General features: G+C 51.5%; 1 protein-coding gene across 4 annotated transcripts in view; it reads right to left on the reverse strand.

Annotated features, from left to right (window-relative positions):
• Positions 1-18224: 18224 nt before the first annotated feature.
• Positions 18225-23491, reverse strand: part of ERCC6 (ERCC excision repair 6, chromatin remodeling factor) — a 64460-nt gene continuing 59193 nt past the window's right edge. Inside the window, exons 17-22 of one of the 4 annotated variants that reach the window (XR_013233796.1) lie at positions 22216-22361; positions 21437-22132; positions 20666-20867; positions 19773-19845; positions 19068-19260; positions 18511-18736 (exon numbers count right to left, since the gene is read on the reverse strand). Coding sequence is in view for 2 of the 4 variants with exons in the window: in XM_077351010.1 (XP_077207125.1) it covers positions 18299-18736; positions 19773-19848; positions 20666-20867; positions 21437-22132; positions 22216-22361 (1558 nt within the window). In the remaining 2 variants the exon portion in view is untranslated. Of the gene's footprint in view, positions 18737-19067; positions 19261-19772; positions 19849-20665; positions 20868-21436; positions 22133-22215; positions 22362-23491 lie in introns of all 4 variants that reach the window. The other 3 variants (XR_013233795.1, XM_077351011.1, XM_077351010.1) reach the window with 3 other exon arrangements.

A 23491-nucleotide genomic window follows, 5' to 3' on the forward strand; every position in this document is an offset into this window, starting at 1 on the left:
GCAGCCAGTGATTCACCTCCATTATCTTCTTCTCCCGACGCATTCCTCTTCCCTTGACAGGCAAGACTGAAGAGAATATCACTTGTGCCCCCATTTGCTTGAGCTTCCTCCCCAGATCTTGATAGTCTTTTTAAATAGGAGCGGTGGTATTCAGGGACATGTCATTCGTTCCCACATGGACCATCACAAATGGATAGCGATCCATAGATTTGAGGAGTTTGGGCAGCCGTTCTGAAACATCTTTAATTTTTGCCCCTGGCAAGCAACACACCTCTCGGGTTAGGGGGTCGGGCCCAGCTACATGGCGATCCATTCCTCTTAGCAGGGAGTCTCCAATTACCAGTACTCTCCTTTTTTTTTCTTCTCAACTCCATTTCCTTCTGTCCCCATAGCCTCTTCCCTTTGTCTTGGACTTTGTTTTGGGACCTCTTCCCTTGTTGACCTTTGCACCTCCTCTGCAAGGGCCTGAAATCTATTCTGGAGCTTCAAAGGCCCCGAGAACTGTCTCGCTCTTCGCCGTTGAGTCTTTTCCCGAACTGTCTGCAGAGGCAGCGAGGGCCCTCCGGAGGCCGAGAGAACGCCCATCGCCGTTTGGGGAGGGTGGGGGTGGTGGGAGCCGGCCTTCTCTCAGCCTCTGGAGCTCCCTCGCGGCAGCGAGGGCGCTCCGGAGGCCGACAGAACGCCCATCGCCGTTTGGGGAGGGTGGGGGTGGTGGGAGCCGGCCTTCTCTCGGCCTGTGGAGCTCCCTCGCGGCAGCGAGGGCGCTCCGGAGGCCGAGAGAACGCCCATCGCCATTTGGGGAGGGTGGGGGTGGTGGGAGCCGGCCTTCTCTCGGCCTCTGGAGCTCCCTCGCGGCAGCGAGGGCGCTCCGGAGGCCGACAGAACGCCCATCGCCGTTTGGGGAGGGTGGGGGTGGTGGGAGCCGGCCTTCTCTCGGCCTGTGGAGCTCCCTCGCGGCAGCGAGGGCGCTCCGGAGCCCGAGAGAACGCCCATCGCCGTTTGGGGAGGGTGGGGGTGGTGGGAGCCGGCCTTCTCTCAGCCTCTGGAGCTCCCTCGCGGCAGCGAGGGCGCTCCGGAGGCCGACAGAACGCCCATCGCCGTTTGGGGAGGGTGGGGGTGGTGGGAGCCGGCCTTCTCTCGGCCTGTGGAGCTCCCTCGCGGCAGCGAGGGCGCTCCGGAGCCCGAGAGAACGCCCATCGCCGTTTGGGGAGGGTGGGGGTGGTGGGAGCCGGCCTTCTCTCAGCCTCTGGAGCTCCCTCGCGGCAGCGAGGGTGCTCCGGAGGCCGACAGAACGCCCATCGCCGTTTGGGGAGGGTGGGGGTGGTGGGAGCCGGCCTTCTCTCGGCCTGTGGAGCTCCCTCGCGGCAGCGAGGGCGCTCCGGAGGCCGAGAGAACGCCCATCGCCATTTGGGGAGGGTGGGGGTGGTGGGAGCCGGCCTTCTCTCAGCCTCTGGAGCTCCCTCGCGGCAGCGAGGGCGCTCCGGAGGCCGACAGAACGCCCATCGCCGTTTGGGGAGGGTGGGGGTGGTGGGAGCCGGCCTTCTCTCGGCCTGTGGAGCTCCCTCGCGGTAGCGAGGGCACTCCGGAGCCCGAGAGAATGCCCATCGCCGTTTGGGGAGGGTGGGGGTGGTGGGACCCGGCATTCTCTTGGCCTCCGGAGCGCCCTCGTGGCAGCGAGGGCGCTCCGCGGGGCGAGAGAACGTCGTTCACCGTTCTCGGGGGGGGGGAGCTGTCTAGCGCCCATTTTATGACAATATAAAATGGGCTTGAAATCTAGTTTATTAATAATCTAGATGAGGGGGTGGAGGGACTACTCATCATGTTTGCAGATGACACCAAATTGGGAGGACTGGCAAATACTCCGGAAGATTGAGACAGAGTTCAACGAGATCTGAACACAATGGAAAAATGGGCAAATGAGAACAAGATGCAATTTAATACAGATAAGTGTAAAGTTCTGCATCTGGGTCAGAAAAATGAAAAGCATGCCTACTGGATGGGAGATACACTTCTAGGTAACACTGTGTGTGAACGAGACCTTGGGGTACTTGTGGATTGTAAACTAAACATGAGCAGGCAGTGTGATGCAGCGGTAAAAAAGGAAAATGCCATTTTTATTTATTTATTTATTTATCGATTGATTTATTGATTTATTGATTTATTGATTTATTTATTTATCATACTTCTATACCGCCCTCCCCGGAGGCTCAGGGCAGTTTACATTATAACAGAGAACCATACATAAAACAGTCTGTAGAACATGTGCATTGATAACCAACAATTGCAACCAAACACAACACAGTATAACAGTGAACAATCGTAATATAAACAGGTCCAGGGCTTGTTGATGGGATTCTGAGGGGGGTGGCTTATTGATTGAATTCTGAGGGGGGGGAGCAGGGGCCCTTGGTCGCTGTAGATTATGTCTGGTCTCGGCCAAATGCCTGGTGGAGGAGCTCCTTTTTGCAGGCCCTGCAGAACTGTTTAAGCTCCGTCAGGGCCCTGATCTCCTCTGGGAGCTCCTTCCACCAGGTAGGGCCCAGAACAGAGAATGCTCTGGCCCTGGTCGAGACCAGGCGGACTTCTTTAGGGCCAGGGATCCTTAGCTGATTGGAGGAAGTAGAGCGTAGAGCTCTTTTGGGGGCATAGGCGGGGAGGCGGTCCCTCAGGTACACTGGGCCCTGACCGCGTATGGCCTTGAAGGTAATTACCAGTAGTCTGATTCGGAATTCAACTGGTAACCATTGCAGCTGATGGAGAATAGGCCGGATATGGGACCTCCACGGTGTTGCCGTGAGGATCCTGGCTGCTGCATTTTGAACTAGTTGTAGTTTCCGGGTCAGGGCTAAGGGCAGGCCTGCATAGAGCGAGTTACAAAAGTCCAGTCTAGAGGTGACCGTTGCATGGATCACTGTGGCTAGGTGTTCCGGGGCCAGGTAGGGCGCTAGTAGTTTGGCTTGGCGGAGATGGTAGAATGCCAGCCCCGCTACCTTTGTGATCTGGGCCTCCATTGTGAGGGAGGTGTCCAGAATCACGCCTAGGTTCCTGGCAGAGTGAGCTGTAGAGATCTGCACGCCATCCAGGGTAGGCAGGCGCACTTCCTCACATGGGCCCTTCCTACCCAGCCACAGGACCTCCGTCTTTGAAGGATTGAGCTTCAGATGACTCTGCTTGAGCCATCTCGTCACTGCTTCCAGGCAGCTGGCTAATGCTTCTGGGGGAGAGTCAGGGCGGCCATCCATCAGGAGGAGGAGCTGGGTGTCATCTGCATATTTATGGCAACCCAGCCCAAACTTCCGTACCAGCTGTGCGAGAGGGCGCATGAAGATGCTGAATAGGATAGGAGAGAGGACCGCTCCTTGTGGGACTCCACAAGTAAGTTGTCGGTGGTCTGATGTTTTCTCTCCTATTGCAACCCTCTGTCCACGATCCTGGAGGAAGGAGATCAGCCATTGAAGGGCTGTCCCTTGTATTCCAGCATCGATGAGGCGGCGAGCTAGAAGCTCGTGATCGACTGTGTCAAACGCTGCTGAGAGGTCTAATAATATCAGCAGTGCCGACCCGCCTCGATCCAACTGGCGACGGAGGTTGTCCATCAGGGGACTAGCGCTGTCTCTACCCCATGGCCAGGCCGGAAGCCTGACTGGGATGGGTCTAGGACCGAAGCTTCTTCCAGGTATTCCATCAGTTGGTTTGCGACTGCCCTTTCTATCATCTTCCCCAGAAACGCTAAATGCGAGACGGGTCTGTAGTTGTTAGGCTCTTGTGGGTTTAGAGATGTTTTTTTCAACAGTGGACGTACCACAGCCTCTTTCAAACCCTCCGGGAATTCTCCTGTTGTTAGAGATAGGTTGATTATCTCCCGGAGGGGGCCCTTTATCTTTATGCCAGCTGTTTTCAAGAGCCAGGATGGGCAAGGATCTAGTGGGCATGTAGTTGGTCTTGTTGTCGCTAGAATCCTGTCCACTTCGGTCAGCGTGAGTCGTCTGAAGTTACTCATAGTTTTCTCCAAAGAGGGCCAAGGAGCCTCTAGTTCACTTTTTGTATCTAAGGTTGGTGGGAGGTTGTGGCGGAGTGTCGAGATTTTATCCGCAAAATGACTCGCGAATGCCTCACAGCTGATGTCCAATTGGCTACTGTTTTGTTGCCCTTCAATCAGGGCAGTGAGGGATCGAACTACCTTAAACAATTGAGCCGGGCGTGAGTCTGCAGATGCGATGGTAGCCGAGTAAAATTGCGTTTTACTGACTTCATCGCCATCTCGTAGGCCTTCATCTGCATTCTATAAGATGTTCTCGAGGCTTCGTCACGGGTCTTTTGGGCTGTATCAACAAGGGCATCACATCAAAATCACAAGATGTCATAGTCCCATTGTATACGGCACTGGTCAGACCACACCTGGAGTTCTGGAGGCCTCACTTCAAGAAGGACGTCGATAAAATTGAAAGGGTACAGAGGAGAGCGACGAAGATGATCTGGGGCCAAGGGACCAAGCCCTATGAAGATAGGTTGAGGGACTTGGGAATGTTCAGCCTGGAGAAAAGGAGGTTGAGAGGGGACATGATAGCCCTCTTTAAGTATTTGAAAGGTTGTCACTTGGAGGAGGGCAGGATGCTGTTTCCGTTGGCTGCAGAGGAAAGGACACGCAGTAATGGGTTTAAACTACAAGTACAACGATATAGGCTAGATATCAGGAAAAAGTGTTTCACAGTCAGAGTAGTTCAGCAGTGGAACAGGCTACCTAAGGAGGTGGTGAGCTCCCCCACACTGGCAGTCTTCAAGCAAAGGTTGGATACACACTTTTCTTGGATGCTTTAGGATGGTTAGGGCTGATCTCGCGTTGAGCAGGGGGTTGGACTAGATGGCCTGTGTGGCCCCTTCCAACTCTATGATTCTTGTTGTTGTAGTTAGGTGCGAAGTCGTGTCTGACCCATCGCGACCCCATGGACAGTGATCCTCCAGGCCTTCCTGTCCTCTACCATTCCCCGGAGTCCATTTAAGTTTGCAGGGATCCAATTTGGGTAACAAATTAGTCTGCATTTCACTGAAATCGACCTTAGTGCCTGATATTACGTGAAGGAAGGCATTCTATTGAAAGCACTTATTAAAGACAGAAGGGACTTCAGCAAAGACTCTAATGTCCTGATAGCAGATCTAGATAGAAACTGGCCACCAGAGTCAGTCACAATGCCAGTCCAAAGTCTAAATACCAGTAAAGCCAAACTCACAAAACAAAGTCCAAGGGGAAGTCCAAGAGAAGAGGTGTAGAACACAGGCCAGGGTCCAAAGATGAGGGCTAAAAAGGGGGGGGAAGGTAAGGCGGAAGGTAGGGCAGGCCAGTCATCCAAAGATGAGGGCTAAAAAAGGGGGGGGGGAGGTAAGGCGGAAGGTAGGGCAGGCCAGTCATCCTTCCCAGAAGACCACGGAAGGCGGGACCAGCCGCCCACACCTCCTAAGCTGCATAAATGTGAAAGGCATGCTGCGAAATCAGCCCTCACTGTTGCCGTTTGGAGACAACATCTGTCGAGAGTGAGGTGCAAATCCAACATCAGCTTACACAGACCAATAGGAAGGAAACCTGGAGAAAAAAGCCAACTGAGGAAATGGTCAGAGTCAGAAACCCAGCGAGAGGGAGGGGGCTGGCACGGACAGCACAACCTCCAATTTTTTAACACAGCCCTTATTACTAAAAGCCTAGTTAGCAGAACCAACCTAACTGACAACCAGAAGTGCGCACTTGAACCCAGAACAGTTTACCTAACCCCCCTTAAAAAACAAACTACTAGAAATCAAACCAGCTCCAAACTGAAGAGGAACTCCAAAAAAACAAAACAGATTTAAAAGCCAAGCAAAAAGGTCTCCCCCCTAAGCCCACCCAAATTAATCAAAATTTAGAAACTGCAAAACCAGATAAGAGAAACTCAAAAACCAAAACAGGAAACCAACACAAAACCGACCAAAACAGGAAACCCAACCTGTGGTCTTTTGGTTTCCCTCCCTCCTCCAAAAACAACAACAACAACAACCCAGCAGGCCCGAACCAAACACGAACTCTCAGACCAGAAAACCCTAAGGGATTACTCGAGTTTGGGAGGGGATCTAATTTAATACATATACTAGTAGTAACCAGTCAGTCCTAGAGGAGATCAGCCCTGACTGTTCCTTAGAAGGCCAGATCCTGAAGATGAAACTCAAATACTTTGGCCACCTCATGAGAAGGAAGGACTCCCTGGAGAAGAGCCTAATGCTGGGAGCGATCGAGGGCAAAGGAAGAAGGGGACAACAGAGAATGAGGTGGCTGGATGGAGTCACTGAAGCAGTAGGTGCAAACTTAAATGGACTCCGGGGAACGATAGAGGACAGGAAGGCCTGGAGGGTCATTGTCCATGGGGTCGCGATGGGCACATAACAACAACAACAAGTAAAGCCCATTGCATACAGTAACGCAATGGGTGCTAGCTCATGGTTTGGTGTGGGTTTTGTGCTTTACTTGGAAGCTGGCAACCCTAAGAGGAGGTCCCTTTGTTCATCACAGTCCTGACCCAAGGCAAGTTCAAGCACACCTAAGAGTTCCAGACACGAACCTACACCTATCAGGCAAACTTACCTCGTCACTGCAATGTTTTCTTGACCTGAAATAGGCTGGGGGAACTACGTGGTTGGTTAGGTGGCTGCGGAGGCATTCTGTCCTTTTGAGACCCCACTTTCAAACCTCCAGGAATATTTCCAACTCAGGGTAGTCAATCTCCAGGTGCAGCCTGGACATCTCCTGGAATTACCACTCGTATCCAGACTATAAAGATCAGCTCCCCAGGCAGAAAGGGCTGCTTTGGAGGATGGACAGGGCTGTTGTGCAAAAGAAACATTTGAGGCCTCCCACCCAGGTTGTTGTTGAATTGAAAGACTTGAGGCCTACTGCACATGGCTGTTGTGCAGATGAAACAGGAGGCCAAAGAACCCATGCAACAGCATCCATTTTCACCTCCACAACAACCTTGTGCAGTAGGCCTCAAATGTTGGTGGAGTGGTGGAGAAGAGACATGCATGGCTTGGCTGAGTCTTCCTTTCAGCAGTGAGGCCAAGAGGGCTTTTCTGGGCCTCCCTGTCAGCCAGCGGTTAGGCAGAAGGGGTATGCTTTCCCCCCTCAAAAGGACAGCACACCCATGCACTCAGACTCACTTGTGTGGCTCTCGGAAACGCCTCCCTCCCCTCAGTCAGGGGCTGTTAGAGGCTTCCTTCACAGAAGGCCTGAAGGGAGGGGAGCAGCAGAATCCTAAGAGCAGCAATTGGCCCTGGGGAGGGGGGGGGGTTCAACAATAGGATTCCTCGGAACCTTCAGCATTTTGTCAGGGATGCAAACAGGTGCTCATGGGGAGAGCCCATGATATTCGTGCTGTCGCCCTAACGTTCCAGGGCATTGGCAGTGAGGGCAACGTTTGTGGCAAGCTGCCAGGGACAGCCAACCTCCAGGTGGGGCTTGGAAATCTCCTGGAATTGCTGCTCATCTTCAGAGTATAAGGATCAGCAGCCCAGGAAAAAATGGCTGCTTTGGAGGAGTGACTGTGTAGGATTGTATCCCATTGAGATTTAAGGATGCCGGCCTCCAGGTGGGGTCTAAGGATCCCTTGGAAGTACAGCTCATCTCCAGGCAATTAGGCTGAAGGGAAAGCTCTCCCCCGTCACATGCATCCCTTCAAAAGGAATGCATGTGGCCCCAGACACCCCTTGGCTAACACAGTCTGTTGCTTGGCTGGTGATGTCTGCCCTTCTGAAGCCTACTGCTGGCAATTGCAGTCCCTGTTGTTATCCACAAGGCCAAGTCGTTGCCTAATAAAAGTGGATCACCTCGTTCCCCCTGAAGTCTCACTGTCTACTTTCCTGTAAAGCTAACTCCCCTTGAAATTCTGACCCATTTATGCCTTTGATTTCATAGGACCTTCCTGGTAAATAAAATTTTTATTTAGCAGGTCAAGCTTGAGAAAGGTCACTTCAATTCCCATGTCTCTCCAGCAATTTACTTGTTCACTATTTTCAATTTCAGGCTGTAAATATTCTTTATTTAGATCTTCCTGCATTTTCCAGACTTGCAGGACCCATGCTGGCCTGTCTGCCTGTCTGCGCCCCAAAATACAAACAATTGCTGGTAAGGGCTGGCCCAGGAGGTACACAGCTGCACCACTCCACCCTAACCTCAGTCTGCAAGGCTTTACCATCGTCTCTAGTATTGCTGCTCATCTCTAGATTATAATGATCAGCTTTGCAGGCAAAAATGGCTACTTTTTTATAAGCAAAAATGCCTTTTTTTGTAGGCAAAAATGCTTACTCCAAACTTAGATACAGAAAGTGAACCAGACGTCACTTGGCCGTCTTTGGAGAAAACTTTAGATGACTCACGCTGACTGAAGTGGACAGGATGCTAATAGCAACGAGGCCAACCACTTGCCCACTAGACCTCTGCCCAATGTGGCTCCTAAAAACATCTGATAAAAGGATAAGGGGCACCCTCTGGGAGATAATCAACCTTACAGCGGGAGAATTCTTGATGGGACTGAAAGAGGCAGTGGTATGCCCGCTACTGAAAAAGACATCTTTAGACCCATGACAGCCTGACAACTACTGATCTGTCTTGTACTTAGTGTGTTGCAACAGGTTGTCATCAGTATGCAGTGACACCCAGCTCTTCCTCCTGATGGATGGCTGTCCTGACTCTCCCCCACAAGCATTAGCCTCTTGATGAGATGGCAGTGACGAGATGGAGAGCTTGCCGGAGAACTTTCCGGAGAACTTGCAGAACCCTTGTCCATCATCTTCGGGACCTCTTTAAGGACTGGAGATGTCCCGGAGGACTGGAAGACAGCAAACGTTATTCCGATCTTCAAAAAAGGGAGGAAGGATGACCCGGGAAACTACAGACCAGTGAGTCTGACCTCTGTTGAGTGCGGTTCTCTAACCAATTCCCTATCCACCCAACTATCTGAGCCTTGTACTGGCCCCCACCTGGTGGAAAGAGCTCCTGAAAGGAGATCAGGGCCCTGAGAGCCAGTTTGGTGTAGTGGTTAGGAGTGTGGACTTCTACACTGGCAAGCTGGGTTTGATTCCCCGCTCCTCCCCCACATGCAACCAGCAGGGTGACCTTGGGCTCGCCACGGCACTGATCAAGCTGTTCTGACTGAGTAGGAATCTCAGGGCTCTCTCAGCCTCACCTCCCTCACAGGGTGTCTGTTGTGGGGAGAGGAAGGGAAGGCAAATGTAAGTTGCTTTGAGTCTCCTTCGAGTAGAGAAAAGCAGCATATAAGAACCAACTCTTCTTTTTCTGACGGAGCTAAAACAGTTCCGCAGGGCCTGCAAAAGGGAGCTCTTCCGCCAGGCATTTGGTTGAGACCAGGCGTAACCAATAACATCTCCAGGGTCCCTGCTCCCTCACTTCCCGAAATTCATCAATGCGTTCTGCCTCTGGACTTGTTATAGTCCGTTACCTCTGTTAGGGTTATTGATATTAATAATAATTTTCTTGTAGTTATTTATATTATGGAAAAAACTAAGGGCCATTCTGCACAAGGACGAATGTTGCCAAATGTTTTTAGAATGCAGAAACGCTATATTTAATAGTGGAATTTCGTCATTCCGCATACCTTTATTTTTAGTGGAATATAGTAGCGTTGTATTCATTCTGCCCGTTTCCGGTCTTGCTGGAATCGCCACAAAGGAAGCGATATTTTTCTGTGCTTCTTCTCGTCCCTGACCGTCAATCAAACGGAACAGCCAATGGACTGTTGTGTTCATGCTCCCGAAAAGCCCCTTTCCCTTTAAGAACTGTTTTTAAAAAAACGCAAGCACACCTGTTGCAACGAATCTGTGTTCAATCGTTGTTTTGGAAAGACCTTTTTTGCTGGCGTAGGAGCTGACGCTTAATTGTTTACACGCTCCTCAAGTAAAAAAAAAAACAACCCCCCCCCCCCATGGGTGCGATTTCTGGCCGAAATTACAGACGGTGCCGAACAAGGGGCTGTATTGTGCTTGGGAACTTTAAAGACACTAGCAGTAGGAAGCTTTGTTTAACTTTTAATCACTTCTGTGGAGGGACTTTAGCCAGAGAAGCCTCTGAGAAGCCTTGCTCATTCGTTGCTTTCGCTGGTCTAAGAGGAAAAAAATGGTGATTGCTTCTCTGGAAGTTTGGGGATGAGAGCAGGGGAGGGACTTTCTTTCTACCGCTACATTGAGAACGCACATGCCTTTTGCTGATGTGTTGCATCTTGTGCGCAGAAGTGTGGCGGTTTTCTCAGGGGGAATCCACTTTTCCCGATTTCCTGAAAAGCGCTACAACAAAGCAATTTTTGCGCGAGTGTTGCAGATTGTGTGCGATGTCATGCGGAACGTTGAATTAGTAGCGTTTACCAAAGGTTAGACTTCTGCTACATTTAAGTCATGCGGAATGGCCCTAAGTTCCATGTTTTGTTTTACTTTCCATGTAAACTGCGCTGAGCCTCAGGGGAGGGCAGTAGATAAGGAAGGAAGGAAGGAAGGAAGGAAGGAAGGAAGGAAGGAAGGAAGGAAGGAAGAAAGAAAGAAAGAAAGAAAGAAAGAAAGAAAGAAAGAAAGGAGGGAAGGAAGGAAGGAAGGAAGGAAGGAAGGAAGGAAGGAAGGAAGGAAGGAAGGAAGGAAGGAAGGAAGGAAGGAAGGAAGGAAGGAAGCCTCTGCAACAGCATCCAGTTTTATCTGCACAATAACCTTGTGCTGTAGGCCTCAAATGTTCAAAGAGTTGCAGAGAAGAGACGTACATGGCTTGGCTGCATCTGCCCTTGAGCAGTGTGGCCGACCACAGTAGCATTTTAAGCGAGAAGGGGTGTTCTGTGGCCTCCCTGTCAGCCAGTGGTTAGGCAGAAGGGGAAAGCTTTCCCTCCTCAATAGGAAAGCACACCCATGCCCTCAGACTTTTCATGGAAGAGAAGGCAGGAGTCTTTCCTCAGGACACAACAGCAACACGCAAGGGCCGTTGAGTGCTGGTTTGCATCATTGGCTCGCAGTGCAAAATATGCGGGAAATGCCAGAAGAGATGGGTTGGCCAAGCTGTGGCAGGAGAGGACATTGGAGAAGTATGGATGCTCACAAACGGTGACCTGAATCCAGATGAATGGATGGAACCATGGGACGTTGCCTCCTCTGGAGAAGCTGGGTGGCCACGAGTGGGGACCCTGTATCCAGATGAATGGATGTTGCCATTGAAGCAAGAGCCATCCAGAGGAGTTTTCCTTAGCACAGCCAGTCCCATCCTACAAAGTGAAACTGGGAAGCCTCACAGGGCATGCATCAAACGCGGGAGATGAGGTTGGTGCCTTCAGTGGAGCTTTTGGCGGAACTGGCCCTGAGGCGGTTGGCTTCTTCTCTTTCTTGGAGGGGCACTCAGCCAGGAAGTGGCCGTGGCCTCCACACCCAAGGGGCAGCCCTTTCTCCCAGCACTGGGCCCTCTCCGTGGCATCATAGGCTTGGATCTTCAGGGGCAATGGCCCTACGGGGTTGCTGGGTCATCTGGCTGCCTTCTCTCCGGTGTCTCTAGCATCCCCCAGTTCCAGGATCCGCATCCAGCCCTCCACCTCTCCTGCCAGCCGAATCCATCCCATCAGGGTAGCAGGGTGCGCTTGGTTTGACTGTCAGAGTGCTCAATTTCCCAATAAGCCGAACTTCTGTTTAAAAAGTTGCTCTCAGAAATTGCCCTCCCCTCTGCCAGGGGCTGTTATTGGCTCCCTTCACAGCAGGCCTGATGGGAGGAATGGTGCGTGGAATCCTGAGCAGGAGAAGTAATTGGCCCTGAGGGACGGGAGATTCCACCAATAGGAGTCTTTTGCCGCAATAACTAATGTCCTATTTGACAAGCATTTTATTTTATTAGTGAGGCCATGCACACTGTAAATATGTGATTTCCGGGGATGTGGTGGGGAGGCGTGGCCATCTGGCATCACTTCTGGGGTTACTCTAAGCCTGCGGAATGTTTCCATTGTCAAAAGACTGAAAGAGTCTGCTCTAGATCAGCGGTCTGCAACCTTTTTCCTGTTGTGGACCGCTGCTAAGGGGTGGGGGGAGAGGGCGACCTGTGCAAATGCGCATGTGCGGACCTGCCATGCATGCGCATTTGCGCCTGGCAGGGCCACAAACGCGCATGCATGGCAATTTCACACATGCACGGACTGCCATGCATGTGCGTTTGCACTGCCGGTGTGCAGGCGGCCATGCTTCTTTCTCCCCCCCCCCCACAGGAAGAAGCTTGCCAGGCCAGAAGCTAATCGGCGGCCTTGGCCGCCAATTTGCTCACGGTCTGGTGAGCTTCTCGCTGCAGTGGGGTGGGGAGAGGGAGCCATTGCCCACTGCCAAGGCTCTTGCGGCCTGGCACCGGGCTGCGGACCGGTGGTTTCGGACCACTGCTCTAGAGTAGCGATCCCCAACCTGTGGGCTGCGGACCACATGTGGTCCTTCGACTAACTGGAGGTGGGCCCCGAAGGACGCCTTCTCTCCCCACCCCCGGCCCTTTACAACACACTTCATTGTTGTGGTGTGTCTGTATCTTATTTTGAAGGGATGTTTAAACATTACCAATAGCGATCAGAGAGCGTTAGGGCAGTGGTTGAGAGTAAAGGAGTTAACTACCCCCCCCCCCCACCGGGCCTCAGTAAAAGGCGTTGTGGTCCCCGGTGATAAAAAGGTTGGGGACCACTGCTCTAGATGAATGAGGAAAACTTCTTAATAGAGGCGTATATGTGGCCCTTTACTCAAGTTATAGTATCTATTCAGCTGTATCATAAATTGCACCTTGAATTGGTGTTAAAATATCTGCTATAAGGACGTTAGACATTTGCCTATTTAACTTTATGTTCTGGAGGGATTAGTTGCCAGGGCTACTACACAGAGTTAGGCCATGGCAAATCACCTCTGAATGTCTCTTGCCTTGAACAATGCACAGCCCTTTCCTCCACCAGCACCAGAGGTGTCAAAACTGGAAGAAGAGCAAGACACAAAGGTGTGTTTGTGTATGTCAGGCCTGAAGCCACATCTCAGCTAGGCAGGGTCAATAACAAGGGAAGAGAAAAATCCTCCTGGAGGGAGTTTGGGAAATGTGGGGAAATGTAGAGATGGAGCTTCTCTTCCCTTTTGCCCCAAAGACCCGGGTGCCAGTTGTATGGAGGTGGGGGTGCAGGGAGATGTGCAGGCCAGCTGTGGTGCCATTTCAGTGGGCTGGGCCTTCCCACACAACCAGATTTGCTGAGCTCTCAGGCTGACCCTCTGCCATTTGGCGCTATGAACTAGACAAATTTCAACTCCCCCTCAAGCTATTCTCGCAGCACATCTGTCGCCTCTTCTTGAACAGCGGCCTCCCTGGCTCAGAGAGAAATCCTCTGCTTCTGTTGCCTCCAGCACCTTCGAAGTCACCTTGCCAATAAATATGGAAAATGGCAACATTTTTGCTTTGCTCACAGGCTCTTTGGGACATTTGCTCCATCATTTAAAAGAGCAAGCTGGTGGCCCTGGGAGTGACTACCATGGATTGACCTTTCCCCTTGACCTTGTTCAAAGGCTTATGTGACTGGGAGCCATATCAGTGGAAGCTTTCTGTTGGCCTCTCTGCAGAGTGGTGTCAGGCTGATCGTTCATGGATGCATTAGGGTGATCCTGCACAGAGCAGGGGGTTGGACTAGGTGGTCCTTCCAGCTCTATGATTCTATTTGAGCTGCAGAGAGTCACCTTGGCATGGATGCCAAAGCTGGCTTGATCTTGTCAGCTCTTGGAAGCCAAGCAGGGTCAGTTCTGGTGTGTCCTTGGAGGGGACACCACCGCGGCCGGCCACGTGAAGGCAGGCAATGGCAAACCACCTCTGCCTGCTTCGTGGGTCCACCATAACTCAGCGGCAAGTTGACAGCCCTTATGACCACCTTGGAGGAGGAATTGTGCTGCAAAGGTGACTTTGATACGAATACTCTGGAACCACCCAGATTCTGATGCTGCGCTAGTTGGATTTATATCCCACCTTTCTTTATGGCTCAAGGCAGCTTACTGTACAATAACAATAGACCTTACTTTTCACTACCCAGAGGAGTCTCCAAGCGGCTTCCAATCGACTTCCAATCGCTCTCCCCACCACAGACACCGTGGGAGGGAGGTGGCTTTGAGAGAGCTCTGAGGGAACTGTGACTGACCCAAAGTCTCTGTGGGAGCCCAGCCGGTTGCTCCAAATAAGCAGACATTATTGAAGATACAACAATGCTTACAACTCAGAACCTCTGCTAAGACTAATTATCCAGAAACGGTCACTCTGTTTTAACCTCCCCCTGCCTGCCCATTTGGGCAAGAAACTCTCCAGATGCCACCTTGCCAGCCAGCCAGCCAGCCAGACCAACAAAAAGTAGCCGGTGCCTTCAAGGCAGGAGAGAGAGAGAGAGAGAGAACACTTTCAGAGTAACACAGCCGGAGTTCGTGGTACTAACACCACCATCATAAATCAGCTACAATTCATAACTGCTCATCTTCCAACTTAGTATATGCCATCAAGTGCCAACAATGCCCCTCTGTTCTATACATAGGGCAAACAGGTCAAACCCTACACCAAATAATAATAATAATAATAATAATAATAATAATAATAATAATAATAATAATAATAATAATAATAATAATAGAGAATTAATGGACACAAGTCTGACATCAAAAAACACAAAATTGAAAAACCTGTGGGGGAGCACCTCAACCTTCCAAGACATTCAATAAGAAAGTAGCCATTCTATTGCAAAGGAACTTCAAGAACAGGCTAGAAGGGGAGAGGCAGAAAGGCAAGTGATTACACACACTCAATACTACAACATACCCAGGACTCGATAGGGACAAAGGTTTTTTATCTCACTATTAATGCTAACCTTGTTCAACTTGCGTATCCATATTCCTCACAACTTATTTTATTTGTGATACTGTGATAACATGACTGTAAAGTAATGTTACGGAATGCTGAGTTTACTCCCTGGCCTTGGGATAGTTACCGGCAATTACCTTGTAGGAAAGTTTCACACTGGTCTGGGAACAGATGGGGCAAGCAACATGGGGTGATGCAATAGCCTTTGATCACTTTCACACAGAGTTTTATTTCTCCCATGTTTGTGTGAATAACAACTGGATTTCAAGGGGATTGGCTGTTTTGGCAAAGAATTATCATTGGCTGTATTTGGATGTGTGACAGAATTAATTTTTGCTATATATTCCCAGGTTCATGTAAAGAGTTCTTAGTCTGACGAAGAGTGCTTGCACTCGAAAGCTCACGCCCTGAATAAATCTTTGTTGGTCTTAAAGGTGCTCCTGGACTCTGATTCTATTGTGCTACTTCAAACCAACATGGCTACCCATTTGAATCTAGAATAATCAGTTATACAGTGGGTGGGCAGGAAGGGATGTGCCAGTTTTTGTCTCTTGTGGCCCTTCCTTGTGTATCCAGGGAATTGCTGATGGCCACTATGGGATGGGAGGTGAACTCCCTCTAGGCCAGGCTGGATGCTGGAGATTTTTGGCAGGGGGGAAGATCGTTTAGGCATGAAATTGGGGTCACTGTGGGTGGGCAGGTAGTTGTGAATTCCTGCATTGTGCAGGGGGTTGGACGAGATGAGGTCCCTTCCAACTCTGTGATTCTAGGACGTTTCTCATTGGACATTGATTCCTAGAAGCTGGCCCACGATCTTTGAGGGACAAACGTACCAGCCAGCCTTCTAGCATGAATTAAGGGGGAAATGCAGGGGGAGATCAGGGCAAAGTCTATTCCTAAGACCAAGGCTTCCCATTAGAGAACTTGCAGGTCCAACCAGCATCCTGCTGCTTCTTCACAAGTGAGTTATGGAGAGGCTGTTGAGGAAGTTTAGTCCTGTCCTAGCTCCAAGACTAAGTTTGAGAGCAGAGCAGGCAGGGAGTTTAATCGTTATGGGTTTTTGGTTGTTGTTGAGGATTTGGAGTCCGAGGCTTCAGAATCTTCCTGCCCCAGGGAGGAGGGAGCAAGCTGTGTGCCTTCTGATTGGTCTCCGGGGACAGGAAGTAAAGTCCGGACAGGTCTCGGACAGTCTCCACCCAGAAGGCTGTTTCTCAAATATAAGATAAGCAAAGTGTTAAGGATTGATTGGAGAGGAGCTATGAGACTGTCTCTGCCATGTACGGTGTTTCCTGTAAATCTGTTATATCAATGTACCTAATTGCCAACATGGCCCCAAATGAGGACATTTAAATCTGGAGCCATGAAAATACAAGGCAGATCTTTCTGTAAGCTGCCACGAGCCAGCAGGTCTGGGAGCGGCAGCTAAGAAATCTAAGAAATAAAAACCATGGGAGGAAGCGCGTCTGCCCACCCTGGACAGTGTGCAGCTCCTAGTGACTCACTCCGCCAGGAACCTGGGCGTGTTTCTGGATGCTTTCCTTACAATGGAAGCCCAGGTCACAAAGGTAGCACGGCTGGCATTTTACCACCTCCGCTAAGCCATTTCTCCTCATTTCTCTTGGCTAGGGAGGGAAGACTTTGGCAAAAGCCAGGATGGGCAGTAAATCCTCATTGAGTGTCCCCCCCAGAAATCACCCCTTCTGTCGAGACAGAGCCCCGCAAACAGGTTCTCCATTGCAGGGTTCCTGCAGACAACTGCATTTCAGAGAGATCATGACAACCCATGCTAGTCATGTCATGAAAGAAACAAGATCAAGGGGAAACTAGGACCAGACCATTGTTGAAAAACCTGAAATGGACCACTCCTCCCCCCTCCCGGAATGCTGAAGGGGCTGCCCACACGTTCTGCCCTTAGCATGGCAGGCTCAGTTTCTTCCCCAAGAGAGGAGGCGGCTTCCACGGATGGTTTCTGACCCCATCCCTGGTCCCAGCAGGTCAGAGGCCCACCTTCTTCTGTACTTATCAACCCCCCCCCCCCCGGCATTTCCCCTGGCTTGCGAGGAGATGCTCAGTCTCAGGCAGAGACACAAGGCAGAGGGCCTCTCCTCAAAATTCACTTTCCTAAAACGGTTTTATTATCCTACTTTGTCTTACTCCTTTCAGTGCAGATCAGAAAAGAAGGTGGGACAAAACCCTGTTTGGAAGGGTGGCATCTCACTACAGAAGAGCCCTGCTGATGGAAAGTAACAGAATCCCCCTGCCTACAACGGGATCCTCTGGAGGAATTCAGTTCCCTGTGTGGGTTGGAATTGGGGGAGGGGAGGCACTGCTGGAAGGCTGTCCCCACTTGTCTTCCGCCTGCAACAACCCTGTGAGGTAGATGGGGCCGAGAAAAAGCAACCAGAGAGCTTTAGGCTACTGTGGGGATTTGAAGCTGACCTCCCAAGTCTGGTCTGACACTTTAACCATGATGCTGCTCTAGCCATTCGCTTGGATGTTGGTATAAAAGGCCACGCCACACCATGGATTCCACCCCCCTCCTTTTTTCAAATTGCTGGCTTAAAATGATTTTCAAGCTCTCCTCACTATACATCATTTTGGCAGGAGGCATCCAAACATAGTGGGTTAAGGAGGCCTACAGCAAAACAAACGATTGGTCCTTACAATTTAGAGATTTTCCAGCCCAGTGGAAGGACAGAATCTGTCCCAGGAGCCCCAGCATCCAGAAGGGAGACCAGCTGGTCACCATCACCTCCCTCTGGATGCCACAGAAGGGTGTTGCACAACCACATCCAATACCTCCCCTCCGAGCCCTTCCAACAGGACAGGAAAGGCAAGCAGAAGGAATGGCTGCCCCAGGCATGGGTGTGTGTGTGTGTGTGTGTGGACCCTGCAGGTGGTCAGAACCGACCACAAAGAGGGTGTTTTGCTCTGTGGAACAACAAATGGTTCCAGGGATCAGAATTTCTCTTGGGCCCTTGCCCCAGGGCAAGTCTATCTCTGAACTGGAAATGATTCCTGCGAGGCTGCCAGAGCAGCTTCTTGACTCCGAGCGGAAGCATCCAGGAACGCCGGAACACGTGGACAACTGCTCCTGCCTACTGAGCCACCGGAAGCAGAAAGGGCCACCCAAAGGTCCACGAGCGGCCGCTGAGGCGCCCGGAGTCCCCATCACCACTGATCACCACTGATCCCTCTTTGTCAACAAGGAAGGTTCCCGTGTTTTGTTTCTTCCTGCTGCATTATGAGGCAGAGAGCACCAATAATACCCAAGAGTGCCCTACAGAAGAGTGAGTACAACCCTCGTCCCTCAGTTCAATACAGACGATGGAAGTAAATACAAAAAAACATTTATCAGTTCTAAAAGAGCCACCAAGAGGGTTGGACGATGCAACCCCAAAAGCACCGTCAGGAAAAATCTGGCTTCAGTTTCCAGAGTCCTTCCCCGCCAGGGTTCCTATGGAAAGTGCAAAGATTTCTCAGGAGTTCTCGGAAGATGCAGGACTGCTCCACAGTCAGCTTGGATTCAAATTCCTGCAGCAGCTCCCGGGTGGTTGCTTGACCGTCCACCTGGGCCTGGAAAGCGATGAAGTTTCGAATGTCCACCAGCAAGTCATCGTGCTCCGTAGCTGCAACGGCCGCAGCCCCAGAGGCCTGCAGGGAACTCGGCTCGCTCAGACTGTCCCTTCTCTGGGGGACAACCAGCCGGTTTCTTGCCCTCATCTTGGCCAGCAGAGAGGAGGAATCCAGGGGAGCCGACAAGGACTCTCCTTCCACCTGGCCATCAAAGTGAGCCCTGGGAGAGGTTTTGTCTTTGTTCTCCTCCTCCCTCGCTCTTTCAGTGTCCTGCAGATAGAAGAAGGGAAGACAAGAGCTTAGAAGGAGCTTTCGAAGTTCCAAAACTTGGCCTCCGATTAAAGATGCTGCAGTTTACAACTTGAACAAAAAAAATAAGGGCAGGACAGTTATGATCTGGGCCCCTCCCTGAGCCAAGGAGGTCATCTTGCTGCCCCCTCAGGCGATTGATTATATGCCCTCTGCTGCCTTCATGTCGCTATAAGGGTTTTTATGGTTTGTATGGGGTTTTATTGGGGTGGGGGTTGAAAAAGCCCGTTGCACCCAGCAATGCAACAGGCGCTAGTGGTGGCCCTCCCTGACAGCGCCGCCACCGCCCTACCTGGTCCTGCTGCTGGCGGCTGGGCTGAAGGCTGTGGAGGCTAGGGCGCCACGGGAGCGTCCTCCTGGGCAGGCAGGCAGGCAGGCAGCGTCTGGCCGCCTCACAGCTGACTTCTGGGATGGGCGCTCCAGGAGCCCGGATTGGCCCGTGGAGCCAGAAGCGGAGTCTGGACACCCCTCCTCCCATAAGGTGTCTTTACAAATATAAGAGCAAATAGAGATAAATAAAACAAATAAGACTACCTTCAGGACTAGTGCTAAAACAGAACACTGTACTTGCCCAGGCCGAATCAGCTCCTAGCCCCAAACACAATTAGACAAGTCACTGGAGTTGATCCTCCTGGTTTTCCTGCTGACGTGAGAGGGATGAGGAATGGACTTGCCACATGGGCTTGCAGACCGGGCCGCCTTAGGCCACCCCCTCCCCCAAGCTCCTTCAACCCATTTTCTCCCCATCTCGGTTCTCCCTTTGCAGTGCGGTGCTGTACCACCGGACTGCCTCTGCTCTAACAATTATGGGTCTCACGCATGGGCAGGTGCACGGAATGCTTGAGAAATGGGCAGGTGTTCCACAGCAGGGGCACGTTGGCCATTTTCATGCTGCAGGAGTGTGAACCAGTGAAGGGTGCTCCTCTCTGCCAGGAGAGTTCAACATAGAGCAAAGTTGCACAGCCCTTACATTGCCCATAATATGCTCGTGTCTCACCTTGCAGCCCATCCCTGGCGATGAAGAAGGTAAAAGCGGCATTACCAGGGCTGGGTTCTTCTTCTGGCCAAACCTGCTTGTGAGGCACAACAGGAAAATAAGAGAACAGCTCCTCCCAAGCTCATACTGCAGCACAAAAATCAGATGGACAGCAAGTAGGTGCCAGTCTTCCAACAGCTTCACTGGAAACATCACCTAAGGCTGAAAGTGCGACCAGCAGTAGCTACTGAGGCATCTGGTATGTCCTCTTCCTTGCTTACTTCACTTATACCTGCCCCCCCCACCCCCCCTCTAGCGGAGACCCAAAGCAGTTTAACATGGCTCTCTTCTCCTCCACTTTTATCGTCCCTCTATGAGGTAGGTGAGTGAAACCGGCACAAGATTACCCAGCAAACTTTGCCAGCAATACAGGGATTCATGCCTGGCCCTTCTAGAGCCTAGTCTGGCACCACATTGGTAAGCCAGAAGCACCCACCTACTTTGGACGCAGACCTGGGACTCCTTGGCATTCATCAGCCCCGGCTTATAACCCCTACAAAATATGAACAGCAAATCTACCTCTGCTCTCCCCAGGAGGTGTGCAGCGTTCCCTAATCTGAGCTCTAGAAAAGACGACGTAAACAGAAATAGCCACTCGGCCACAGACACCGGAGCTCTGGCTCCCCATCTCCTCCTGCTCCAGCACATCGCAAAGGCCTTCCATTCAGATGCCGGCCTAGTTTCAGAGTGCTCTGTGGAAGACGGTAAAGCCACCGGCAAATATGGCAACGCATGCGTGGTGTTTTGTGATGGCAATGCTCTGCAGAGGTGCAGTATGCTAAATTCTGCTTTGCAGAGGTACATATTACAACGAAGCAATTTGTGAATACTTGAAGAAGCCCCCTGAGCCTTACTTGACTCTTGCTGGCGAGCCAGAGGAGCCACTGGGGCCAGGCCGAGCGGGCACACCAGAAGGAGCTCCCCGGCACCGTTGTCGAGAGAGTTTCAGAGCCCTGAGAGCATCCTGGGCAACGCGATTGGCTTCTGCTTCAACCAGCACATAATCCGGACTGGAAGCTTCCATGATGGCATCATGCTTCATGACGCTATGTATGCCTGGAAGAAGGGGAATACAGACCACACTCTGAGCACCTTCAGAATGGGGACATGGCCACAAAAGGGCTGCTGCAGCTTATCTGGTGCTGTAGGGCGGCAGCTGCTGCCAAAGCAGGATTTTAAAAAATCCAAGCCACCAATCAAGCCTCCATTAACCAAGTGGCAGCCCCCCCCCCCCCCGTAGCTGCCAGGAAAGGCGTTGGCTGGCGTGACGGCCTCCATGGACCCCTGACGCAGGGATAAATTGTCCTCAAGAGCATTCTTAACACTTCATGTTGACAGCAAATCTCTTCGGACACCAAGACTAATCCAATACGGGAGATCAACACGAGTTCTTCGAGCTAAAGATATAATTTCTTGGACCCTTTCTTCTCCCCGCCTCCTCCCAAAACATTTCAGAAAACCTTAATGCTGTAAAATAAGGCAATATATTAATACCTGAAGAAATTATCCTAAATCACAGAATGGGGCTTAGCCCCCGGCACCATCCTGTAGCTATCAACAGCTCCCGAACTGGGGCCTTTCCTGGGTGTGACCCTTTTCTACAAGAAATGCAAAAGGAGTGTTACCTGATTTTTTGAACAGCTTCTCCAAAACATAATCATCATTTTTCTGGGAAACTCGCTCTTCCTTCTTGTCTTCCTTCTGGTACTTCCTTTTCTTCACCAGGTGAGGAATTCGTTCACCCTCAAACTTGGCATCGCGGGAGCATCTGACCCTTTTTGAGGGGCCCATCCTGCTTTCATGCTCTGGGTGGCTATGCTTTAATTTTGCCGTGCGCTTGCCGGGACTGTTATCTGGCTGCTCGCTTCCAAAGCCTCCCTCTTGCTCCTCACCTGGGCCAGCATTTCCAAGTACAAAAGGATGCTGCTTTTCACCAGCAGAAGAGGAGTTCACAGGCCCCGGATTCCCAGGTTCCCCGGTCTCCCCTCGCTGCACCCAGGACTGGGGCCGCTCGGGGGTTTCCTGATCCTTCTCTTCTTCTCTGGTGATCAAAGCTGTATTGCCAGCAGCCACCTGGGCCCCAAGCGCTGGGAGACCAGTAGTCTGCAGGAACGCTTCTGCGTTCTCCTTGGTACGCTGAACGGATCCCATTGCAGCAGTAGGTGAACCGGCACCCAGTCCGGCTGAGAAGGAAGCAGGCAGTTTACGGAGTTTGGATGAACTGCGCTCGGAAGAAGGACAGTGTTTTTTACAAGCACCAGCGGGGACCACGGATTTGCGCTTCAGTGCTCTCTTTGGTGTCGGGATGTCAGAACCGGTGCCTGAAATGCATTGCAGGGAAGCCATTAGCAGTTCTTGCCATCCTCTGCTGTGCAAGCCCAATAGTCCCTCTCCTGTGACATACCTGCGAAAATGGCACTGGTCTCTGTCCCCTGCGACCCATCTGGGCTGGTCAGCGTGAACAGCTCATAGAGGTCGTTGGATTTGAAGAACCGCCTTTGCTTTGGGTCTTTCAACACTCTGTTGGTAAGGAACTGTTTGAAGATTTGTCTGGAAGACACGACAGAAGGCACAGGTAGCTCTTTGCCAAAAGCACCAAAGACGAAACGCTATGAGAAAAACTTAGGGATGTGAATCTGACCCAAGAGAACAATTTACACTGTGAAATGAGAACCCTGTTTCCCATCAATGTGCTGATTTATTTCAATCACTTTTAAGCAATTCACCGACTGCTACCCATATGAGTCTAACTGCAGTTAACAATCCCAGAATGCACCAAGGAAATGTCCTAGGAGGTGCTGTTTTCCCTTGTAGAAAACAATTTGTGACAACTCAAATCTATGCATTTTGTTTTAAAACAAGCAGAGAAATACAGGAGAGATGGCGAGCAGACCATTGTGTTAAATGCAGCTAGAGGCTGCCATAGGTGTTCAAGGAACCATGATGAAAGTCAACTCAGTCCAAAAAGCCGCACAGAAACACACAGCCTCTGGCAGAGGGGGAGGTCACAGCTCAGGTCTGCACTTCTCTCCCTCTCTCCCGCCTGACAGGTAGAAATCAGCTTTTCTAAGTGGGGTTTCCAAACAAGCAATTTCATACTTTCCTGGCACAGCTGCAGAATGAAACAGCCGAGTGACAGAGGAGAGCTCACCAGCGCCCATTATGCACGGGCCACAAGGCCCACACTGGCGGCAGCAGCCCTTCGGTTAAAATCACCGAGAACGCACTCTGCCGTTGTGAGTGCAAGTGCCTCCCGGCCGGCCCCGGGTTCCAGGAGACCTGCGTTAAACGAACGCGAGATCTTCCGGGGCTTCCCAGGCAAGCTGGGGCTGCAGCGGCCCGGTGCTGTGCATAATCGGCAGCGCAGAGCTTGTCGGGCCGCCCAGTCCCGACCTGCGGTGTCCCGCTCGCCTCTGCGGGCTCCGGGGCGGCACAGAGCTGGCAAGGGCTCCCCCCGGCCCTCCCCCACCCGCGCCGCTGCACTTACCTTGGCCGGGCCTCCTAGCCCTGGCGTAAAGTGCGCGCGCTACACTGTGGCAACCCAGCATGCCCCGCTCCCATGCGTTCAGGGAAAGTGGTGGGGCATTGTGCCCCACCACAACAACACGGCGCCAGCGTGCGGAATCTGGCACCGTGCCAGATAACGGGAAATCTTTGTGCTACCGATGGAACAATCCCTA

This window comes from Paroedura picta, chromosome 8 (assembly GCF_049243985.1).
Source record: "Paroedura picta isolate Pp20150507F chromosome 8, Ppicta_v3.0, whole genome shotgun sequence".
In the NCBI taxonomy this organism is placed as follows: Eukaryota; Metazoa; Chordata; class Lepidosauria; order Squamata; family Gekkonidae; genus Paroedura; species Paroedura picta.